The sequence below is a fragment of the Zootermopsis nevadensis genome, unplaced genomic scaffold, assembly GCF_977971745.1.
Source record: "Zootermopsis nevadensis isolate Lab colony 2312 unplaced genomic scaffold, Znev_1.0 Znev_ptg000003l, whole genome shotgun sequence".
NCBI lineage: Eukaryota > Metazoa > Arthropoda > Insecta > Blattodea > Termopsidae > Zootermopsis > Zootermopsis nevadensis.
Window position 1 is genome coordinate 5590917 of NW_028259135.1, and position 22341 is coordinate 5613257.

The 22341-nt window shown below is 41.7% G+C and overlaps 3 protein-coding genes across 4 annotated transcripts in view; 2 read left to right on the forward strand and 1 right to left on the reverse strand.

The window, feature by feature from the left end:
- Positions 1-1066: 1066 nt before the first annotated feature.
- LOC110832702 (uncharacterized) lies at positions 1067-14448 on the forward strand. Of its 2 annotated transcripts, XM_022069949.2 has the most exons (4): positions 1067-1262; positions 8240-8416; positions 8778-8940; positions 12794-14448. In XM_022069949.2, the coding sequence occupies exons 1-4, from the start codon at positions 1172-1174 to the stop codon at positions 13161-13163; spliced, it is 801 nt and encodes a 266-aa protein (XP_021925641.1). In that variant the 5' UTR covers positions 1067-1171; the 3' UTR covers positions 13164-14448. The 2 variants fall into 2 exon arrangements, with proteins under 2 accessions (XP_021925641.1, XP_021925649.1); XM_022069957.2 differs by lacking the exon at positions 8240-8416.
- Positions 14449-16183: 1735 nt separating this feature from the next.
- LOC110832558 (uncharacterized) overlaps positions 16184-22341 on the forward strand; it is a 35027-nt gene continuing 28869 nt past the window's right edge. Inside the window, exon 1 of the mRNA XM_087340832.1 lies at positions 16184-16730. The gene's annotated coding sequence lies outside the window, so the exon portion shown is untranslated. The remainder of the gene's footprint in view (positions 16731-22341) is intronic.
- LOC147874902 (uncharacterized) lies at positions 16850-21771 on the reverse strand. Its single transcript, XM_087340853.1, has 2 exons — positions 21070-21771; positions 16850-18092 (listed from the first exon to the last, which is right to left on the reverse strand). The coding sequence occupies exons 1-2, from the start codon at positions 21119-21121 to the stop codon at positions 17077-17079; spliced, it is 1068 nt and encodes a 355-aa protein (XP_087196979.1). The 5' UTR covers positions 21122-21771; the 3' UTR covers positions 16850-17076.

The following is a 22341-nucleotide window of genomic DNA, read 5'->3' on the forward strand; positions in this document are numbered from 1 at the left end:
TTGTATGCATGACGTGATACAAATATAACAATAAAAGAGTGACATTTGTGTCTGAAACGGAGTTATTCATTTGATTTGTAGAGTTTGGTAAGTAGTTTTCCAATGTAGTTAGGACGGAATAAAGTTTGCGGACCATTTGGGACCCCCACAACGTCACCGACAACTCAGAAGAATTCATTTTAATTGAAATTCATTAGCGGTCGTGAAAAACGTGTGATGTAAAACCGAAGATCAGGGCAGCAGGTGTCATGCGAAGTTGTGTTTTGCAACTGTAGGCAGGTTAGCTACGTAAGTAACGTTGGATCTGCCTTAAGTATGGGAGTATAAAGCAGAAGCTGTTGGTCTTCTGCGAACGTCGTAGATCATCTGTGGATGTCTCTAAAGAAGACACTTACGAACTCGGGCATCTGAAAATCGAATCCAGATCTACATTTTACTCGATACATTTCCAGTCTTACATTCATCAATATTCAAGCAAAACTTTGCCGTATTTTACCATGATTTTCATATTGACTCTTATGATTTTACCATTGTTTATTAAACACTTACTATGTGTTAAAGCTCCAGACTTCACCAGTTATTATTTATGAGTATGGAACCACGCCATTCTATTATATATTTATTTTGTAGTGATATTTGACGCTTAATCCATTAACATATCTGATAGTGGCGGCACTCCAAGACATGTAATCTTTACCTAATGCCACATGTGGTGTTGATGTGTGTTTATTCACGCGTAATCAACATCGACGAACACCGATTTTTCTATCTGGAAAAGGATAATTATGTAATATTTTCTCATCCTCTAAACTTCCTCGCTCTTAGAAAAAAACATTTCGTATTGCGCCTCCGTCTGTAGCACTCTGTTCCCTCGGAGCGTCCAAACATTGACGGACCCCGGACTGCAAACCGGTGCAAATTGCGACAAAAACAACGCCTTGCCTCTTCCTGATGGCTACTCACATCCCATGACCAAACCCAAGATAAGAAACATCAACGTTCTTCGGTTACCTTCGTGCGTCTTCGGATTTCGTCACGATGGCCCTCAAGACGGGTTACAAAAGTGGTACCTGAGTCATAACAACATCATTACTTCACGTGTCAGCATAACTGAGCATTCTTCTCGTATATTAAAACAAGTGAAGGCGTTGTTACGCAGTGTTCAGTAACCATGACAACCGCAACCATGCTACTGCTCCTGATGGCTGCAGCTTCAACCATCGCCTTTTCTCCACAGGAAGGGTCCATCGGGCCTGAAAACGGTAATAAAATGTATTTTCACAAATAACTGTAATTAAATTTTATAATTTACGTTCTGCTACTGTAAGACGACATTATAATTATTGAATAAAAATTTTCTTGGATATTATCCATCGTCTAGTATATAAAACGTAAAACGACGTTTCGGAGATGGGGCTCTATCTTCGTCTTCAGGTTCCTACACAGTTGGGCCCACTAGATAGAGCTAATCCCTATCTAGGTCCGGAGATAGGGATTAGCTCTATCTAGTGGGCCCAACTGTGTAGGAACCTGAAGACGGAGACAGAGCCCCATCTCCGAAACGTCGTTTTACGTTTTATATTTTATTAGACGATGGATAATATCCAAGAAAATTTTTATTCAAAAGACTCATCACCATCGTCAAGAAGTTTTAGATTTGATATTATAATTATTGCTTCTAATTCGAGTTAATTTTAAGTAGCATTTGATTTTTTCACGGCGGTGAGTCTGAAGATGTCTGTCTTCTGGGTTGTGGCGTCGTGTAGTCTGGTAGAAGTTTACCGACGTTTCAGAGGTCCCTGCTGCCTACATCATGACTCATGGCCCCGATGCTGGAGGCAGCAAGGACCTCTGAAACGTCCTCTGCTTTCCTGCTTGCATTAATTACACATCAAACTAGTTGGTAAGGTAGTTAATTATGTTATAAATGTTCTGATGGCATTGAGCGACCCAAGAACTGAAGACGTGACATTTATAATTACTCGGGTTAATTAGCGTCTGCCTTCAAAGTGCAGAAGGAAGCAGCCTTGGTTGACGCGCTGTATTCTCAATGGCGAGTGTGATTTCAGTCGGAAAGGGAAGTGTTACGTAAGATGGTGTTTTGTCTTGGCGGATTCAGTCGTGCTGAAGTGTTCGGTGGCTCGCAGTGATTTCACATACGCGGTATTGTCTTTCGTAACTGTGAGGACACGTCTTGTGACCACAAATAGTACGTAAATAAATAAGAAGTCTGAAAACGGCCCCTTTTGCAGATTAGCTCGTGTCTGGAACGTAGTTAGAGGCATTTGCCTGAGTTTGTACTCACACAGCTGTGTTTTGTTATGATTGTGGATCTCGGGAGGCTGTTCATCTGTGGGCAAGGAAGTGAAGAAGACTATTAGTTGTTTGGAAAACCGCGTACAACCGAAGTCGAGATAGGTGTCACCAGGGCCCAGATTTGAAGGCAGGACCTTCCGAATAAAAAGCAGGTGACAGCGACTCTCGATAAATTCTTCTTATTAATTTACTAGTAACAAAAAATTAAACAGAAATCAGCTGGCTAAAGAGCAGTGTCAGATGGCTTAGCCTTGTCTTACCCTTTCTTGATCACGTGAATCCTTACCAATCGATGGCTCTCTGTAATAATTTGTAATGTACATCAAAGCATTATTCGCCAAAACAGGACTGCCATTTTACTGATTGCGAATTCGTAGTAATGCTTCTAGGTTCTACGTTTTGTTCCATCTGTGAGTCCGATGTTCGATACTTGTTTGCAGAAAGTGCGTACAGGGTCCAAGGCTGTTCTGCACCCCCCCCCCCCCCCCTTTGTAAACTTCGTAGGGACAGCAGACATGCGACATGGACGGCCTTGGAATACCAACTGCGTAACTGAGGTCAGGAAATGTACCAGGCAGGCTTTAAATAAACGAAGCTCGCTTATGTCAAATGATTGTTCACTCGTCAAAGGCATTGTTTAACGATGATGATAATATTACATGAGAGCCAGAACCAGTCTGTCTGTTTTATTCCTGTGTCTAAGAAAACGGCACGTCGTAGAAATAACAGCGGGAATATGTAAAGACTTTTTCCTTGTAAAACTATGCAGAGTCCGAAAGAAATTGAATTTGTGCTTCGAAGTAAAAATTCTTCTTGGCAAGGACAAATATCGAGTTTATTTTTTCTTTTGACGTAAATACGTCTATATTGAAGGGTCATTCGGCAAAAAAGGGGAACGAAAAACGGAAATGAAAAAGTGTAACCTGGTTACCCAGGAAACGTCAATTGTTTACTCGGCATTGTTGTTACTTATAAAACATTACATTACCTTACCTTACAGCGGTTAGAACGCTGGCCTTGTAATCCTGGGGGTCTCGGGTTCGATTCCCGGCGGTGCCCGAATTTTTAACTTGTGTTGGGCAAGGCCGTGGTCTAGGCAACACGGAGTTTTCCTCCGGGGGCTTCCCCGGTTTCTCCGTGGCATCCCAACAATTACTCCATTCACACACAGAAGAAGGCAATGGCAACCACTTCTGGATCATCTGCCAAGAACGTATATGAACAGGTCCCAGTCCGAGAAAAGGATGGAAGGATCCTGTTCATATGGACCTGTCGTCAGACAGAACACTAAATAAATAAAATAACATTACATTTTATTACATTCAGCTACAACAGACCCATCTTAAGCGTAACTAATTCAAGTTAAATAAGCAAAGTCTTAATCAAACGTTACTCAATTGTAAATCATGTATAAATGAAATATTTAGAATAAAGCCAATATATAAACTTCCTTTCCGTATAGACGTATTTACGTCTAATTCTCCGGAACCGTGGTTCCACTGTCAACTTTTTTTTAGAAAATTAGGCATAAGGGTATCCAGAAAACTTGGCGCGTAAACAGAAAATAATTGACAGCCATCTTCAGACTCACCGCCGTGAAAGCATCAAAACGTACAATTCTAGCATTGTGAATTAAAAACACTACTTTATTGTGAAGTGTATCTGAACAGGTCCAAGAGCTAATTACTGAGTCAGCATGAGAAAAAAATATATATCAAGACAATGCTCACATTAACATAATATTGCATCAAGTACCAAAAATGGCAATTATCGACGGATAGATTTGAACAAACAATGTGGCTTGAAAAAGTCTCTTACCAGACATATTAACAGCAGGTCTGCTACAAAGCTCATTGTTAGCTTAGAACAGAAGGATATTTGTTGCCTGTTAACGAAGTGTGAAATCCTGATACCAACTGTTTATAATTGCAAAACGCAGGTAACGAAGCATTTGTAGGCTTATACGTTTATCTTGAATTAAACAAACTATTTTTCTGAATGCGTTCAAGACTCTTGGCCAGGGAATTCCAACCATAACCTTGGGATTTTCTTTGCTTTTTTCATTTACGTGTTGACTCCATAATGCAGTCCAGCGGCAATGTTATGAACGATAAAACGTTGACAGTGGAACCATGGTTCCGGAGAATCTGACGTAAATACGTCTATACGGAAAGGAAGTTTATAAATTAGCTTTAATTACAACAATATTAACAACAATGCCGAGTAATCAGATGACGTTCCCTAGGTAACAACAATGCACGCAAGCTGACCATTGTTGTCAATCCGTATTAACACATTGCTGATATGGATCTTACACGTTTTCCTTTCACGTTTTGCCGGATAACTCTTCCGTATAGACGTATTTACGTCAAAAAATTGCAACAATACGACATAAATTATTGCGGTAGCAGAGTAAGCGAGCCAGAGATTGAAAGGCGAAGGCAATCGAGCTAAATATTTACACTGTTACGTGTGCTTAATAAAACAAAGCGAAGTGGTTTAACAAATACACGTGCAGACGCTGAGCCGTCTTCAGCTTTTTAAAACAGGACTGACATTTTTCTTACGGTGCTATGAACCAATTTGACGTGTTCGAAAACAAATGCTGGCATTCATTTCTACGCGCGTAATCCAATCCGCGTTGGATAAAGACACTCGGAGTAGAGTTTACTGCACCTATTATAGCTTCATGTTTATTATTTATCATATAAATAAACACAAAGGCATGTACATTATCTATACTTTTCTCTACTAGTAATATTTGTGTTTTGTAACTTCGCTATTTACAACTATTATGTTCATAGTTCATATTGCTTCCAGGTCAACAAAACTGCTTTGACAGTCACCAGATAAGCTGAGTTCTTTACCTTTAAAAAGGCATAAGCAGACGAATTTTACAGTCGAATTTATTTTGTGAATATAACAAATACGAAATTGTCCTGTGGAGTGAACTTCAAAGAGGCCTCTCATCTGGCCTGTGTTACTTGTTGCGTGTTTTGAACGAAGTCAATTACAGCATTACAACTGTATACAATCTAATGTGGACACTTCAGTGTTATTTGTCCATAGTTTTTTTTACGTAAATACATCTATACGGAAGGGTCATTCGGTAAAAAGTGAAAGGAAAACGTGTAAGATCCATATCAACAATGTGTTAATATGGATCGACAACAATGGTCAGCTTGCGTGCATTGTTATGTTACCTAAGAAACGTCATCTGTTTACTCGGCATTGTTGTTAATATTGTTGTAATTAAATCTAATATATAAACTTCCTTTCCGTATAGACGTATTTACATCAGATTCTCCGGAACCGTGGTTCCACTGTCACTTTTTTTTTACCGTCTTCCCAGAACATTTAAATTGTGACATTTTATGGAGCTGAAACTGCTCATTTGTTGAGATCAACATACGTCATTCCTACATTGGGAGCAATTAGGAATTGAGTAAACATGCGAGTCACCTTGGAACACGTTCATGTGACGTGGAAGTGACGTCATGACCTGAGACTTAACGGATAAGTATCGCTCTTCACGGGAATACCCTGGCAGACAACGTCTAGATCGCGGATGAAGAATTACTTGCCTTTAACGGAGACCCCAAAATATTCTTGAGTTACAAGAACCCGATGTTGACGTTTACACCGAGACAGTAAATTCAAATTCACATCTCCGCATCTCTTTCGTTTATATATATTTTAATTCTAACCTCACTTTTACGCTTGGCTTCCAAAGCCGTCCCGAGACGTGTTTCAAAAATCCACCAACAAAATCTATTTTTCCCAATGTGTCTGCCAATTGGACATGGCTGAAACAACAGTGACATCCATGAACTGTATTCATCTTCTGTAATTAAATAAACTTTCACCGGAGGGACCAACACAGAAAAACACCATTGGATATGACCTTGAACCGCTGGTGTGCTATGCTGACGGTCGATGTCTCGTTTAGTTATCGATTCTTTGTTGGCAGGAAAACTACTGCATTTTGAACTTGATGTTTGTTCTAAACTTTACAAGGCGTTGGGCAGATCGCGAGTTATACGAGAGAGAGAGAGAGAGGGAGGGAGGGAGGGTATCGACGCTGCTCGTGACGAACGTAGGCGAAGGACTTTCCTCAGTCACAAAGACCAAATATTTGTACAGATTGAATTATTTCCAGTGGCTGGTGAACATTTTACAAAGCTTCTATTCAAGTTATCCGTCTTCTTCTTCTGTACTTCATTCTTCCTTCTACTAATTATTGTTACTACTGGTGTTATCAATGTCGCTTTGTGCTTCTGATACGTCAATAATAGGTTTAAGCCGCAAGTAATTCTGTTCGCGCTGACGGGCATTGTTACACCTCGAGTTCCATTATTCCATTGTTACGATAATGAACTTTTCCTCATCCAATTTCACAGCATTATCGAGGCGTAAACACGCGTTCTTTCTGCGTTTAACAGACGCCCATATCAGTTAAGCCGGATTAATATCTGGATTATATGGCGGAAAGTGGATTCGGGCTTACACATTAAGGAACGTCACGATCTGAGAGACAATCGATACTTACACTTTTTCCAGATTGCATGATAAGCTGCGCTGTCATCCATTATTTTATTTAGTGTTCTGTCTGACGACAGGTCCATATGAACAGGATCCTTCCATCCTTTTCTCGGACTGGGACCTGTTCATATACGTTCTTGGCAGATGATCCAGAAGTGGTTTGCCATTGCCTTCTTCCGTGTGTGAATGGAGTAATTGTTGGGATGCCACGGAGAAACCGGGGAAGCCCCCGGAGGAAAACTCCGTGTTGCCTAGACCACGGCCTTGCCCAACACAAGTTATAAATTCGGGCACCGCAGGGAATCGAATCCGAGACCCCAGGATTACAAGGCCAGCGTTCTAACCGCTAGACCACCGTGGCTCTTGTCATCCATTACTGACACTGAATTTGTCTGAAAATCTGGAATTAACTCTGTTTCGACCTGAATTTCATCGTTAATAAAATTCATTTCGCGATGATAATCTCCGGATTTTTCCCCCGATTAAAACATTTGGAATTACGCCATGCTCACCGCCAACGACGATGCTTCGCTGCCCTTTGCAGACTGGTCCAAGAAGATGGCGTCCCCACCGTCACTCTAGGCATTGTCTTTTGTGTGCGAAGTGAATTTACGTTTCATCCCTGTGGATGACAGCACGCCCCTTCTCTCTCTGACGACTTAAACTTTACAAAAATGCTATTCTTGCTGCACGAATATTCTCTTCGATTGCAACTTATCAATTATTTTACAGTTTTTCCACCTGAAACCTAAATCCGTAATTATTTTCCTAAGGGCCCCACAGTCCGCCACTGACAATAATTTTTATGAGTGCACGTAACGACGCTCATATTTTTTAGTATGAAATTTGTTTATCGTTCAACAAATCGCAGACTTCTCAAAATCAAGCTTATCAATTGTCTTTCTTGGCCATTTTTTTTGGTGACATGTGCCAAGTTCCTTCCCCAGACGTGTTTTATGTTGAAATTTTTTTAAAACACGTTCCAGAATACTTAAGGGCGCTGTAATATCATTTTGCACGGAATTTTGTATTTGATCAACGTTAATTTTTATAAATAGTTTTATGAAGAACGGAGTCGGTAGCGACAAGTTGATTATCACCCATTTCACTATTCTGGCTGTGTATTATTTTACGTCCCCCTGTTTCTTTTACCCCTCCGCCCTCTCTGATCCCATTGCTTTCTATTTCTAATGGATCTTGAGCGCACAGATTCGTCCAGACTTCAGTAATAAATGTTTACAGACGATATGTGTGATGTCGCGTTGTTTTGTTTACGAACATTACTTTGCGACGCCTTCAATTTGACGCACCCTTTCCAAGCTTTTCATCAACGACGCCTTTTTCATATTTGTGCCTCTTACTGTATCCCTTCTTCTTCAAGGTCACAGATTTCTGGTGGACGTGCCTGTTTACCCTTGGCTTCTGGTTCGGAGGCGTCGCGACGTCCCCGCAGCTTCCAAGTCTGGATCCGGCGCTGTTTCTTTCGCGTCCAGCGGGAGTGGTTCTGGTTCAAGCTCCGGCTTCAGTGGCAGGGGCGGGTACTCCGACGGGACACTAGGTGCGATAGCTGCAGTGGTGACTGCCATTCAGCTGATCAAAAGTTCCTCGAAGGTGCATCGCACTTTTAACTTGTATGCGGTCCATCTAGTGTTCGTTTATCCGAAAACACTCGACCAATACGGACGTACGTGAGATTACGATGCAACTCGTCGGAACATTTGATCCTAGTCCATCGGTACGAAATGACCGCTGATTTACTTGAAACTCAAATACAATTTTAACGGTGACAGAAGTCATAAGCGAAACAGGATTTGCATGGGCTTAAGACATATTTACAAGAACGGTATAAACACGATTTGTACCTTAAATATCTCAGTAGATGTTTTGTTTTTAAGGCATGCGTTCTGTCCACCCCGCAGGTTACAACTCTGTGAACCCTAGCGGCTTCGCGTTCCCGGGAGCTGACGGGTACGGGGCTCAGAGCCCCTACGTGGGGTATCAGCCAGCCGACTTCAACTCGCTGTTCCAGCAGTATCTGACCTTCATGGAGCACCTAGCACAGCAGCAGGCTTACGCCACGAAGTAAGTGCAAACACTTGGTGCAGCGTTCTGCACAGTTAGGTTTGCAAGAAGGCGAAGCTGTACCGAGGAAGGTAACCGTAAATGTGAGTCATTACGAGACTAGAAGTGTCTCTCTCCCAGATGTGCAGTTGGCCCCGCTCCGACGCACATCTGTTCAGCCTCCGTGGCAAGAAATAGGGCCGGATATGTCACTTCAGCGGTGTTTCTGCGCGCTATTGTTTTGGAAAAAGTCGCCCAAGTTTCGCCCTAATTGAGATTCGTAGTTCATGTTATGCTCATTTTAAAGCTCACAAAACGGTCTATACAATGAACTATTACACTAATATATTCAGCACAGTTATGTTTTCCGGGGCTTCAAATTTGACCATTGACCTAGAATTTTTGAAAATACGATATTTAAATTAAAATTAGCGTGTAACTGTTAAAACATCTCCAGATATAAATTTGGGACTACAATAGGACTGTATTTATTTTTCGACTTGAATATGAAAACGCATTGCGACGTCCAAAAATCTTATTAAGTATGTTTGTTAAAAAATTATGAATTTTGTGTGTAGTTTTATGTTCAGTTTCGAGCTGTGTGTAGAACTTCAACACAGTTTACGTCCGACTAATGGCCACAGACCTTCTATTGTTCGTGCAGGTTACAACATAACTTGTCTGACTCTGCCGAGAGGTCACGCTAGTTCTGCTTCTAGGTACGATTCGCCTTTCACCAAATCTGACTGGGATTTTCACCCTGTGCTGAAGATCGCTTCTGCACAGGATAACCGGAAGTGACTCATGATAACTTACTTCCGGCAGTCACAGATAAGATTTCGCTCTGTTTCCTGAAGCTTTGCCTTACGAAAGAGGCCTTGAATCTACAGGTCTCGGTAACCCACATCTGCCGATCTCAGCTTTAATTTTGTTCGCATATAAAAAAAAATGCGTTGCTGTCTCTATCGGGGTGCGGGATTGAACATTCTGTACTATGCCCGCCTTAAGGTTCGCAGAAGAAACAAAAGAGTGCAAACAGCTGTTATAATCGTCTCGAAACCCGCTGATGTGAATCAGGTATTTTCTTGGAATTCCAAATGCGGGCAATAGTTGATCAGCCCAGAAAAATGTCATTCGCCATTTGCTACTCGACGTTGAACAGACGAAGATGAGACGTGGTATCAATGACAAAATACTAGAGTAATTTTCTCGTTGTAAACGACATTTAAGCTTCATTAAACATTTTATAGGCAAGCAATTCAGGGATAACAAAATATGTCCAGTCTGTTATAAGCCTGTGTATATTTTTTTATTTGTAGTGTTCTGTCTGACGACAGGTCCATATATTATGAACAGGATCCTTCCAACCTCTTCAGGTTGTCAGGGACCTGCTCATACATATATACATTCTTGGCAGAGATGATCAGAAGTGGTTTGCCATTGCCTTCTTCTGTGTGTGAGTGGAGTAATTGTTGGGATGCCACGGAGAAACCGGGGAAGCCCCCGGAGGAAAACTCCGTGATGCCTAGACCACGGCCTTGCCCAACACAAGTTATAAATTTGAGCACCACCGGGAATTGAACCCGGGACCCCAGGCTTACAAGGCTAGTGTTCTGACCGCTAGACCACTGTGGCGAACCCTGTGTATATATGTTCTAAATAAAATTTGGTTCTTTTCCATTTATATGTCCACAGCCTCGAGAAACAAGCGCTTGGGGCTGATTAGTAACGTAGATGATACAAATGGATCTTGGAGAAACAGATTTCGAAGTTGTGGGTTAAATTTTAAGCAATTATTACACTGCACCACGGAGTTTCTGTGAAAATCGTGAATTGCTTGGGGGGTTTATCATTCCTGTTCCACTTCTGCAATTCAACAGTTGACAGGCGCCATCTACTAGAGCTTTCTACGTACACCGGTCCCCGGTTGGGGGGGGGGGGGGGTTGACCCGCGTTATAAGACAACCGCGCTGTAACCGATGCCCACAATTTTTTTCCCAATTCATTGATTTTCGCTCCGAACGGACTCCGAATATATACGCGAGTGAAATGCGACCATATTTGCGATATTTACGTCGCTCTATTCCGTGCATTAATTTTTTTAATCCCACTTGCAGACCAAAAAAATCCACTTGGGAAGGGTTGATACTAATGTGTGAAGAAACGAATTTTTAAAAAAATATTTATGTTCACAAAAAACATGTAGCAATAGATAATTGTAAAAAAATCTGAGTAATTTATTTGATCACTTCTTTTAAAAAGTCTGTATTTTTTTGTTTCTTTTTACGGGATAATCGTTTTTGCAAGATCATATTTTCAAAAGAACGTTAATATTTGCCTCGGAATTTATTTCCAACGGCAGTGTCAGGCAGTAAGACACGCGGTATATCCGGAGAGCGGTGTACTATCATCCTGCGCTCGGTACTTCGATGCCGGTTTGTGCGATAGTACGCTTACCTCTCTGCCAACAGTTCTCCATTGATTTCTGTTATGGGGCCCCATTTCTACACATTACTCACACTGCAATGCTCATTTTACCTTCAGACCCTTCAAGAACACATGAGAATTTTCATTACTGTCGTAGTTAATAATTTCGGATGTCGCTTTTTCTCGAGGCATTTGTGTGTCGGCAAGGACTTGTATTATATGTTGGACCTCGTATTTCCGATTTCAGACGAGGGTTAGTGTAAGAAGATTGTGTCGAAACCAGTTTCACTGTTAGATCTTGCAGCAACAAGGAAACGAATTCATTATTTCTATAATACGCCGAAGAAACGTGTGTATTATTTTGGAATAGGTTATTCTCTTTTGAGTTTCAATTTATGTAATTTAAGTTCAGGCATCTGTATCGGATTTCATGAAAGTAAGTCAAATGCTATTCTGCAACTCGTCTGATAAAACCCTCGTTAAAACTTGCGAGTTTCGTGGGAGGACTGACCACGCCATTATCTAACCTAACCTGACACGACATTTAAGTGCAGTGACTGAAGTCTCAGACATTGTCTTAGCTGAAGCCTCGGATATTGTACCAGCCAAAACCTAAGATAGTATTCTAACTGTAGCCTCACGCAATATCTTAGCTAAAGACTCATGTAGCGTCGCGATATAAAAGTTGAACATTACACCAGACATAACCTCGCGTAGTTTCATAACTGAAGCCTCAGATATTGTTCCAGCAGAGGCCTTGGATAGCATTTCAGCTGAAACCTCTGGTAAAATATCAGATAACACCCCATATAATGCCCTGCCTGAAGCCTCAGACGGTATAACAGCTTTGATGAAAATATGTCGGAGGGGCTACTTAAGAATTAACGTGGCGGACGAACGGACATGGATGGAAACGATGGTAATGCTGCAAGCCTGTATTTCTTTCAGACCAGCAGGATGGGAAATAATTTCTGGGGGTCTCGGGTTCGATTCCCGGCGGTGCCCGAATTTATAACTTGTGTTGGGCAAGGCCGTGGTGTAGGCAACACGGAGTTTTCCTCCGGGGGCTTCCCCGGTTTCTCCGTGGCATCCCAACAATTACTCCATTCACACACAGAAGAAGGCAATGGCAAACCACTTCTGGATCATCTGCCAAGAACGTACATGAACAGGTCCCAGTCCGAGAAAAGGATGGAAGGATCCTTTTCATATGGACCTGTCGTCAGACAGAACACTAATTAAATAAAATAAATAACAATTGTAAAATGAAAGCGCGATAAATAATAACACTAATTTATTGTTTCGATTTCACTGTATTCACGCCGAGGATATACATAAATACTGTTATATTTTTGTTCCTAATGTTTGTTCCTTGCCTCTGGTAGGCGCTGCTATAATGTTAACTAATCCTTGGAGTTTCCAGTGATTCACTTGCTCCGGGTTTTAGTGACATCAGCAGTCGGGCTGCATATCCTGCACCGAATGACTATGGGTTTGCGTTCCCTGAAGCAACAAATTATGGTGGCAGCGGTGGGGTCCCCTCAGATGGCGGTGCAGTTTCTGCTCATGCCTCCGCCAGCTTAGGTCCTCGAGGTGGCTTTGGTTCGGTATCGATTTCACCGCCCCCTCAAGGTAATCCCGAGCTTGGGACTCGGATGGGCAGCGTTCCACCTTCAGACGGTAACAACTTCTCTGTGTCCTCGTTCTCGTCAAGCAGCAGCAGTGACGTAGACGGAGTCAGGAAGAGTTCCAAGGAAGCTACGTCCGTCATCAACGACAACGGGAAGGTCACGACGTATCACGTTGGTGACCCGTAAGAGTGAAACTAATATGACATAAGTCCTCATGTCTGCGGAATAGAGAAACAGGTCTAGACACGTGCTTAACATTTCTCAGCAATTTTGGATTTATATTTGTTACTGCTGTAGGAAAATCTAGACGTCATGTCATAGAAGGTAAATAAATCGATTGACAGGCGTGTTACCCATCAACAGAGCATATGGTTTAATCTGCGTGCCGGTTCAAAGCTGCCTGACTAGGTTTTAACAGTTTTGTATCTGAATTAATATTTTAGGCTTTTTTAACGTAATCTTCTCTCATCGGAAATAAAAACAATTTTAGACGCAGTATTTGTGATATAATTCCGTGAGCAATATATGATTTGTTGGAGCTCTGTTTGAAAAAAATGTCGTACTTTAATTTACGCGACGAAATGAAGCTTTTTAGTGTCTAAAATTCGTTTTGAATGAGGAACTTCTATTCATTTTAGCTCTTACAAATTAACTTACATTTGGATAAGTATCCCCGTTATCAAAAGAACAAACTTGTTTCGTGTCCAGTATTTTGTTTTCTAATTATCGCAAACTGACGTCAGAAACTTTTACCACAGCAATAATAAATTAAATTGACCATTTTAATACCAAACTGAAATTTCCCCTGTATATTTTAATGTGCCGATTGATTTAATTAACGCAAACACTTGAGCGTCCCGCGACACGGCACAAAGGCCTATCATCGATGCACTTCTTGTTCGTTGCCAATGTCGAGAAAGGTTAGGACATTTCACACAAAGTTAAGTTCTGTATTTTGACTTCAGGGAAATGTGACCGGGAGAAGGGACCGATTTCTCTGTGCCGCTGCTGAGGTGTCCTGTTCGTGCAGGACTTGTTACAGAACTTTTGCTATTATCAATTTGCACTGTTACATTTTTTTGCACACGAAAGTGACTTGAGTTAGTACCTTATTTTGGTCTAACACTATTAATAATTGATAATGTTGGTTTCTGAAGGAGAAATATATATTTGTATGAAGTATTTGAAATTTCCATTGGTATTTTTCCATGGAAACGAAATAAGTCGATTTCAAATTCCTAAAGGCAAGAAACAATAAATATATTCGAGACCAAATGAATCATGTATCTGAGTGAGATATCTGAATTTTGGCATTTCAAGTGTTAGAAGTACTTTCTTTTGTAATAATGTGAAATCAACATTTCTTACTTCTTTCTATCACTGCTAATATTTTAATATATTTGTACACTAGGTAAATAACACTTAATAAATCACAGAAGGTTATAATGTAATAAACATATGTGGCAGGTCATTTGGAATGGTATTATCTGCAAAATATCCAGACGCTACACAAAGTGATCCTTCTCCTCAAAGAATTTTTTTTGGTATTCCGATACCGGTAAGATTTTGTCTGAAAAATACGCATTTTACTTACCAATTTGTACCTTTCAAGGTAAATAGTGTAGGGGGGAGCCCTTAGTAAGGCATCTAAAGATATTTTTGTCTTTCTGTTTTGTATCTAAAACCAGTGTTAAGTTCCCGATGTTTGGAAGGAGTCATCTTGAATTCGGACGTGATTTAAATAAATAGATCCTAATCCTGGGATATATTTCTGGAGTTTGAGAGTTCATAATTGCTCAGCGTTGAGCTGATTGGCTACCAGCAGGTTCTCAGATCTGTTCTTGTGAATCATGTACTTTCTGCAAGACATTTAGGCACATGAAGATTTCAGTCACATTGAAACGTACGTAATTGTACTTAATGCTTCGGTCTGGTGCCTTACTTTTTCACTACCAAGTCTCGCTTACGTGGGACGATCACTCTGGCCGTCAATGACATCCGAATTTTACTGTTATACAAACTAAAAGCAACCTCAGTGGGAGATGCCCAGTGCAAATGTTTTGGCCCACGTGTTTAAAAATACTATGGGAAACTGGAAGTTGCTGTCCGGGATATTCGATAGCTGTTTATTCCACTCAGAAAAGTAATTTGAGTCATTCTGAACTATGATAAAACGTGTGATGTGTTTGGGACCTGTGTGCATTCGGCTCATAACTTATCAGAACAGTGTTATTTTTCTCTGAAGTTTACAAAGTCGCCTCTTCATTGCAGCTGGTATGTTCGTCGAGTATTAAAAGACATTTTCCAGTTTGTCTGTTCCTTTGGAAACGTCAAAGTGATTAAGACGCTTTCATTAATAGACCTACAACCCCTGTCTGTTATCGCAAAAGGAGGTCCCGTAGAAGATCCTCATACTTACTCATCTCAGTATACAAACCTACCATCGTTGAACCATGTATGGAAGCCACACGAAACATTTTCCTTCATTCAGTCAACAAGAAAAATCTTGGTTTTATCCTCGTGATGCGAAAACATTTTTACATCTCATGGATGGCTGTGTTCTGGACTGTAGCACCGTGTAGTGTCCTGCCTCCATCATCAGGGCGATGACTTACCGTTCCGATGATGAAAGCAGCAAGGACCTCTGAAATGTCAGTAATCTTCTACCAGACTACACGGCGCTACAGCCCAGAAGACAGCCATCTTAGGACTCATCGCAGTGGAAACCTGAAATCAAAACTTTTATCCCGTGTTTGAAAGACGTTGTAGTGCCTGTAATGTGTTTACAGAGAACATCGTATGAGTTCGCTGCTGGTCGCAGGCGAACTTATATTTTTTACCTTACTTTCTTTAAGTCGCCTTTATCGAACTGGAGTACTTTGTTATTTGATAGCATCTTAAGACCCTCGTAATGTTTTACACGATGCTCAGAATTAATAATCATTGTTTATCTTGGTCCTGAACTATACTTGGCCCCTGTGTTGCAACATCTGCACGATTTGTTAATTACTCCAAAGTACTTAATGAGTAGGATTTGAAGTTATCACGGCGTTGAGTCCTACGATGGCCGTCTTCTGGGTTGTAGCGCCGTGTAGTTTGGTAGAAGTTTCGTTCGTTTCAGAGTTCCTTGCTGCCTCCATTATAACTCCTGGCTTAACGTGGATCTCCATTTCCGTGGGTGTGCATGTGTGCGCGCATGCGCGTATGTCTTTTTGAACTTGAATTACGTATAAAGGTACACAAGTATTTCTGTTCGTAGAACTGGTTGTTCTCTCAAAGGAAAGTAATTTGGTTTGTGCTTTGAATTGAGGGTTTTACTGAGATGGTACGAACCAAGCTGATACTTGGTCCGTCTTTTTATCATATAACAAAATTCCATCGGAATTTGTGAAATGGCTTAAATACTACGCGTGCATACGTTCGACCACGCATGACGTCTCAATTATTCATTCATTCATTTCGTACACTGACCTGTAAATCACGTGCTTCATTGTTGTTATATATAAACCGACAATTTTGTGTCTTCTCGATCTGTGAAAAGGCAAAACGCAGGTTATTGAAAATACTTCTTTGTTACATAAGGAATTTACAGCTGTTTCCATATTGACAATACCGAATGACGAAGAACTCACTAAGCCTGTTGTATAAGTGTTCTGTGAGTGGTGCAGTTCTGCTCGAGTCTTGTCAAACACGACTCGTGTAATCAAATGTAAGCGATTGAAGTGGGTTAACGTCGGCGGCCACAGGATCAAGGTAAGTCCATTTTTCAAGGGATGTTCGTCATTTTCATTGCTAGTTTCCTCGCTGCCAAGGACAGAGTGAAGTTCAGGATATCTGTTCATGGTTTTAATGACAGAGAAACAACCAACTGCTAATATTAAGCATGTTATAAGTACTTTTATTAGATATACCAAGGTTAATCAACAACTGATAAAATAATTTCATTCTGAAGCTTTGCATGTAATAGTTCCAAAAATTATATCCCACGGAGTTAAATCGACGTATGGCAAAACGTTTCACATGTGCCAATTTTATGTAACGCATATGTGAACACAAATAATACGCAATGTGATTACGACTGCATCACTTACGTATTTCATTATGAATCAGACATATTCAATGGCTCCCCAAGTTTCCCATCAATTTTAATATTGCCATTTCCTGAGTCGGGGTATAATGGACTGATGACACCGACAGTCAGTTCGTCTTCGTCGAAGTGCGTCTTCCCGGCGACAGCCGAAACTCCTGTCGCAACCGAAGGCTTGCTCCGTGGCCAGTGCACTTCCGGCTTCGTCGTACCAAGGGGCGTGATTATGGCATGGAAACTGTCTGGCTTCCTGGTAGGATGAACATTTCCATAAGGCGACGGTGTTCTCGGTCCATGTCCTGCAAAATAAGTGCGTAGGTACGGACTGACTCCTGAATAGTCGCGGTTGTCGGATTGTGGATAGTGATGTTCGTAATGAGGGTATGTGCAGCGTAAGTTATGGTAAAGTGGGTACCAACCGTGGCTGGAACCCGGGCGAGGAAGTGAAGGCCGATTGTCCTCGTGCACGATTGGACCTGGATAAGGCTGACGAAACCCGGGACTCAGTTTCATGCCATAATATGCTGGAAGTCTGTCGATTCCTTGTCCATACCCGTACCCTGTGTAAGAGAAACCATCGTCCTTTACGGCACCTTTGTACCCCACAACCACAGGAACTTTAGGTCGTTTCTTACCGGTCTTTTGATCATAGTCGTTTTCATTGTCTTTCAGAGGATCTTCATCAAAATCTGTTACAATGACGGGCTTCAGTTTCTTTCTATCGCCACCCTCGTCTTTGCTGTCATCATCGTAACTTTCACCCGTTCCGATTTCGTAAATTTTACACTCATTTTTCAGATTACACAGGAGAATTTTAGTTGTCTTTGCATTATTATCCTCCTCATCAGGATTGGTTGGATGTTTATCAGTGACGACACTCTCTCCCACTTTCACCTCAAGGATAGCTTTCACCACTCCTGAGTTGACGCTGGGTTCTTGTTTCTCGATGAAGGTTTTGATGCTCTCTGGACTGATCCCAGGGGACGTGTCACCGAAGTCCAACTTCGGGCCCACTTTCACTGAATTGGCTGCAACAGAAATAATAACTGCAGGTATTAATATCTTTTTGGGGCAAGTAAAAAGATGCCCATGAGGCAATCCATTACAGGGGTTAAGTAACAACATGAGAATATGAAAAAGGCAGTCGGCTTGTTGTTTCCCTCCTGACTTTGCTTTTTGCAGAATTGTCTATTTGTGTTTAAATAGTCATGAAGATAATGAGAGGACGGCCACAGATCTATTAGAGTTCGTCATCGTAAAAATGGTAATTTTTGTGCACGCAATTGTAGTAGTTGCATCAACTCCGAGATTGCCGTCGAGTTCATCAAACATTTCGCCACGTATTTCGGAGTACGTTCTGATTAACTTCTGCTGAACTTTCAGTGGATGAGCTCCATAACACAGGACGCAAGTGAAAATTCTGTGTTGACTTAGCTCCATTTGCGTCCACACGTCACTCACTGGTCGGAGGGAAATGATTTGTCTTACTACAAACATTTGACGACGCAGTTTCATTCAGTAAAAGCTGTTTCTTTGAGAAACCATGAGAGTTCTTTCACAAATGCAGGACTTTTCAATTATTTGCAAGGCGTGGATTGAAGCAGCTACATGCTCAGCCTACAGATGTTGTCTTCCGTCTGCCGCTCCATTTCTGAAGGACTGGGTCCAGTGTTGGTGGCCACAAAATACCAACCACAGATAATACCAACTGAGCGCAATGCGCCAGAGAAGTAGCTCAACTCTCCCCTGGTCAAATGTAAGAGACAGGAGAAATGTTTTGTGTCAGTTGCTAAAACATTTCTAACAACCTCCTGTTAGTACATCATTCTTTTCCGACAAGTGTGCCCAAAATCGTTCTGCGTCCAAATAATTAATCGAATATCGACTTACTGTTCATTCGATGATTATTTATCAGCGGAACTGGTCATATAGCACCGTACATGTTAGTGTGACCTGTGAAAGTCTTGCTAGAAGCAACCGTAGCCTTTTTTAATATACTGCCCCAGAATTTGCCTGTACGTTCCTCCTATGCGAGACAACGAAGTACGACAGTCAGTTTAACGGGCTCCGAGCAGAAATTCGAACCGGGAAAACGCGAAAACGAGTCACTCTGCCACCGTGTTCGGTTTGTCGGAGGTAGACTGAAGACAATCTTGCTGAGTCATTACGTAATTATTGTGAGTACTTAACGATCTTCGCAAATGTCTTTACAAGAACATTAAGTGGGAAGACGTGGGAAACTTCGCACAAATACTAACGAAATGTCTCTTACTCGAGAACAATAAACATAAAAGCTTTGGCCTTGGCAGTGTGGATCAATGCTGATGTCCGATGGTTAGAAGCTGATTCCATTTCAGAAAATTTATGCTTGGCGAAAGCCTTATTTATAATTTGGACGAAGTCAGTATGTTGCGCCCCCAAGGTCCGTGGGCACTGCGAAAGTCAAGTTTTTCTCTCGAGTAACGGACAGTAAATATCATATGTTACGTGCACATGTTCTGTAACGGGAATTACGTTATATTTTAGCTAACTGAAGCATGAACTGATTTTGGAACTTTGGGTTTGTCATGTAATTATATGACGTGGAGTTACGAACACATGTGAACTTCAGTCCGAGGTAGGGTCGTATCGTAATGCAGCTGAAGATGTAGATTAAAATGTCACGCGAGTAGTCAGCTTGGACAATTGAAGGATACGTTCTTTCAAAAGTTTCCGTGGCGGATCTAATTCGCGAATTATATCAGAGGTAGCCTCGGTGTTGTGGCGGGGGAAAACTCACGAAGTTAGTGTAATTCCTCTTTTTGCATTTTCTGCCTACCAGTGCCTGCCGAAGTTGGCTGTCGTCTGGGTTCTTGCATTGCACAGTCCGGTAAAAATTTATCGAATTTTCAGAGATCCCTGCTGCCTCCATCAACGGTGTAATGAACAAGAACCCAGAATAAAGTCGTCTTCAACCTTTCTGCCGTTACCAAAACGAATAGACCATGAAGGGCTTGGACGCCAAGTTCGGACGCTCCAAACGAAATGACGCTGACTTGTTGGTGCCGCGCGGGTGAGCCTATGGCCTGGTGACGTAGCTCACAGTGCAGAGGAAATGGCGCAAAGTGAAAACAAACACAACGTAATTGGCTGTTATTCTGCAGCGTAAATCTTACCAAAACACCGGAGTTACACTCGGCGTTCGCGACCAGAACTTCAGATATTTGGTTCCATTTTAGATAGATTTTCCTCTGATAAACTGTAACCGCCGATACCCACAATTTAATCTAAAAATAGAAACAGGCCCCTCGCGTACCAAACAAGTTGCAACAGATGCTCAAGGCATGACAGTTCTGGCTCAGATATTCGTGTTGGTTTTGACGGGAGTGGACTTAAGAACTGAAGGCGTTTGTCGGAAACCTCGGTGCGTACCTGAGTCTACACGACGCCACGACATAGAAAAATACATCGACGTCTTCACCACTTCAAATCTCACAACTTCGACGCGTTCCCCGAAGTTTGACCTTTAACCACGGCAAACACAGCAATAATGGTTACGAACGTGGCTTGAGGACTCAACATCCAGCCGTTTCGGCTCAGAGAAACGCAAGACGCTTCTCATGCAAAGTGCCCGTTATTGCTTTACCAGAAATGGAACTTGCCGACAATTTTAGCAAGTCTGCGAAATCTGAAACGTTATGAAAACGCTGTCTGCAGTTCTGGAGTTGTCACAAGCGGACAAAGAGACGGACGGACAGACGGGCCGATTTTAATACGTGCTCGGCAGGAATATCCCTGAATAAAGTGTGATGAACAGTAACATTTTACATTTGGATCTGTTGTCAACTTCTACCTGTACGTTATGCTAAAGAGAAGAAGATTTCTGTCTTGTGGGTTGTTCCGCCTTGTAGTGTGGTATATGTTTACATCGCGATCACAACGCCCTCAAACAATAAAACAATTAGAGTACATATGATCGACTCCAATAATCAAATTCCAGAGCAATCAATCGGGCAGCGCACTTACCTACTGCGCAGAGAACAATCAACGCGCAGGCGCGGAGTGCAGATGGTCCCATTGTCTAGCTGACTCAGCGATCAGAAGCAGCGAACTGATGGCGAAGCGAGACTCTAGCGAGTGTGTGACTTGAGTTATGCAATCGACTTCACTCTCTGCTGACTTCAAGACACTTTTGTCACGGTGTCGTTTACAATAATCGGCTAAACAGACGGACATATCACTGTCTGCGTTCTGCGGAACGCTATGCCCTTTTCGCGTGTTTGAACTGCCCAGAGCCTGAAAGCTCACCACAGGCCGCAGACCTTACAACACTGCGTAATAAATGTCGCTCGAAGTTTGAAAAGGCTATCGCGAACGTAATACTGTGCCAGAATGTGGCCTGACGTTATATTTACAGATGCCAGCATCTCCTGAGTGTGTACAGATTTCTCAAGTGTGCTTAATTAAATACCTTGCTGTGTTTCTGGACACGTATTTTAGATTTGTCGTCAGCTTTCAGTTAAACTTTATGTGTGTCAGTTACACTTTTAATAATAAGATCGAGTTTTGTAGGATTTGAGTTTCTCAAGGCGGTGAGTCTGAAGATGGATGTCTTCTGGGTTGTTGAGCTGCGTAGTCTGGTAGAAGTTAACCGACGTTTCAGAGGTCCTTGCTGCCTCAATTATCTTTACCGCACCGCTGACGGGTTAAGCTACAATTCTTGCCAGTTTGAATGTTACTCACTGACTAACGTGAAAATAGAAGGCCCTAGTTTAAAGCATATAAAAATAAAGGTTTTTAGAATTAATTATATAATAAGATGGGAATTACAGTTCCAAGGAATAAAAATAAGAAAAGATTTTACTTGTTCTATAAATGTAATTTAAAATTACATTATACGTAAAAGTAATTCAATCTCTTGAAAGTAGGTTTGGCAATGCAGCGAAAATGACAATTAACTGAAATGGAAAGTGAACTTCATGGCCTCGTAACAAAGACACGAAGGTCAGCGAGTTAAAGAAAAAGGAAACGAATAAAGAGAGAAGGAAGGCGAAAAAGACAAAAATAAGTGGGGTGTAAATCAAAATGAAAATTGTCGTTTGGAGGGGAAGCCAGGCGAGTTTGATGAAAAGCCGGCAGAAGGCCACAGCCCCCCCCCCCCCAAAAAGAGAAAATTCTCTGTGCAAGGAATACAAATTCGTACTTAGATTATTCTGCAGCAACTGTGGTGCTTTGTGTTGCTTCTCTATCGTCCACGATAACTTGCTACCTCCGCAGTTTTTGTTGAACTCAGCCGTA

What these genes read in the sequence shown, in the direction of transcription:
- LOC147874902 (XM_087340853.1), bottom strand. Translation starts at nt 21,121, where the DNA reads ATGGGACCATCTGCACTCCGCGCCTGCGCGTTGATTGTTCTCTGCGCA. An exon ending in GATTGTTCTCTGCGCAGTAG is followed by an intron (nt 18,093 to 21,069) that starts GTAAGTGCGCTG and finishes TTTCTGTTGCAG; the next exon opens with CCAATTCAGTGAAAGTGGGC.
- LOC110832702 (XM_022069949.2), top strand. Translation starts at nt 1,172, where the DNA reads ATGACAACCGCAACCATGCTACTGCTCCTGATGGCTGCAGCTTCAACC. An exon ending in GTACTCCGACGGGACACTAG is followed by an intron (nt 8,417 to 8,777) that starts GTGCGATAGCTG and finishes TCCACCCCGCAG; the next exon opens with GTTACAACTCTGTGAACCCT. An exon ending in CAGCAGGCTTACGCCACGAA is followed by an intron (nt 8,941 to 12,793) that starts GTAAGTGCAAAC and finishes TCCGGGTTTTAG; the next exon opens with TGACATCAGCAGTCGGGCTG.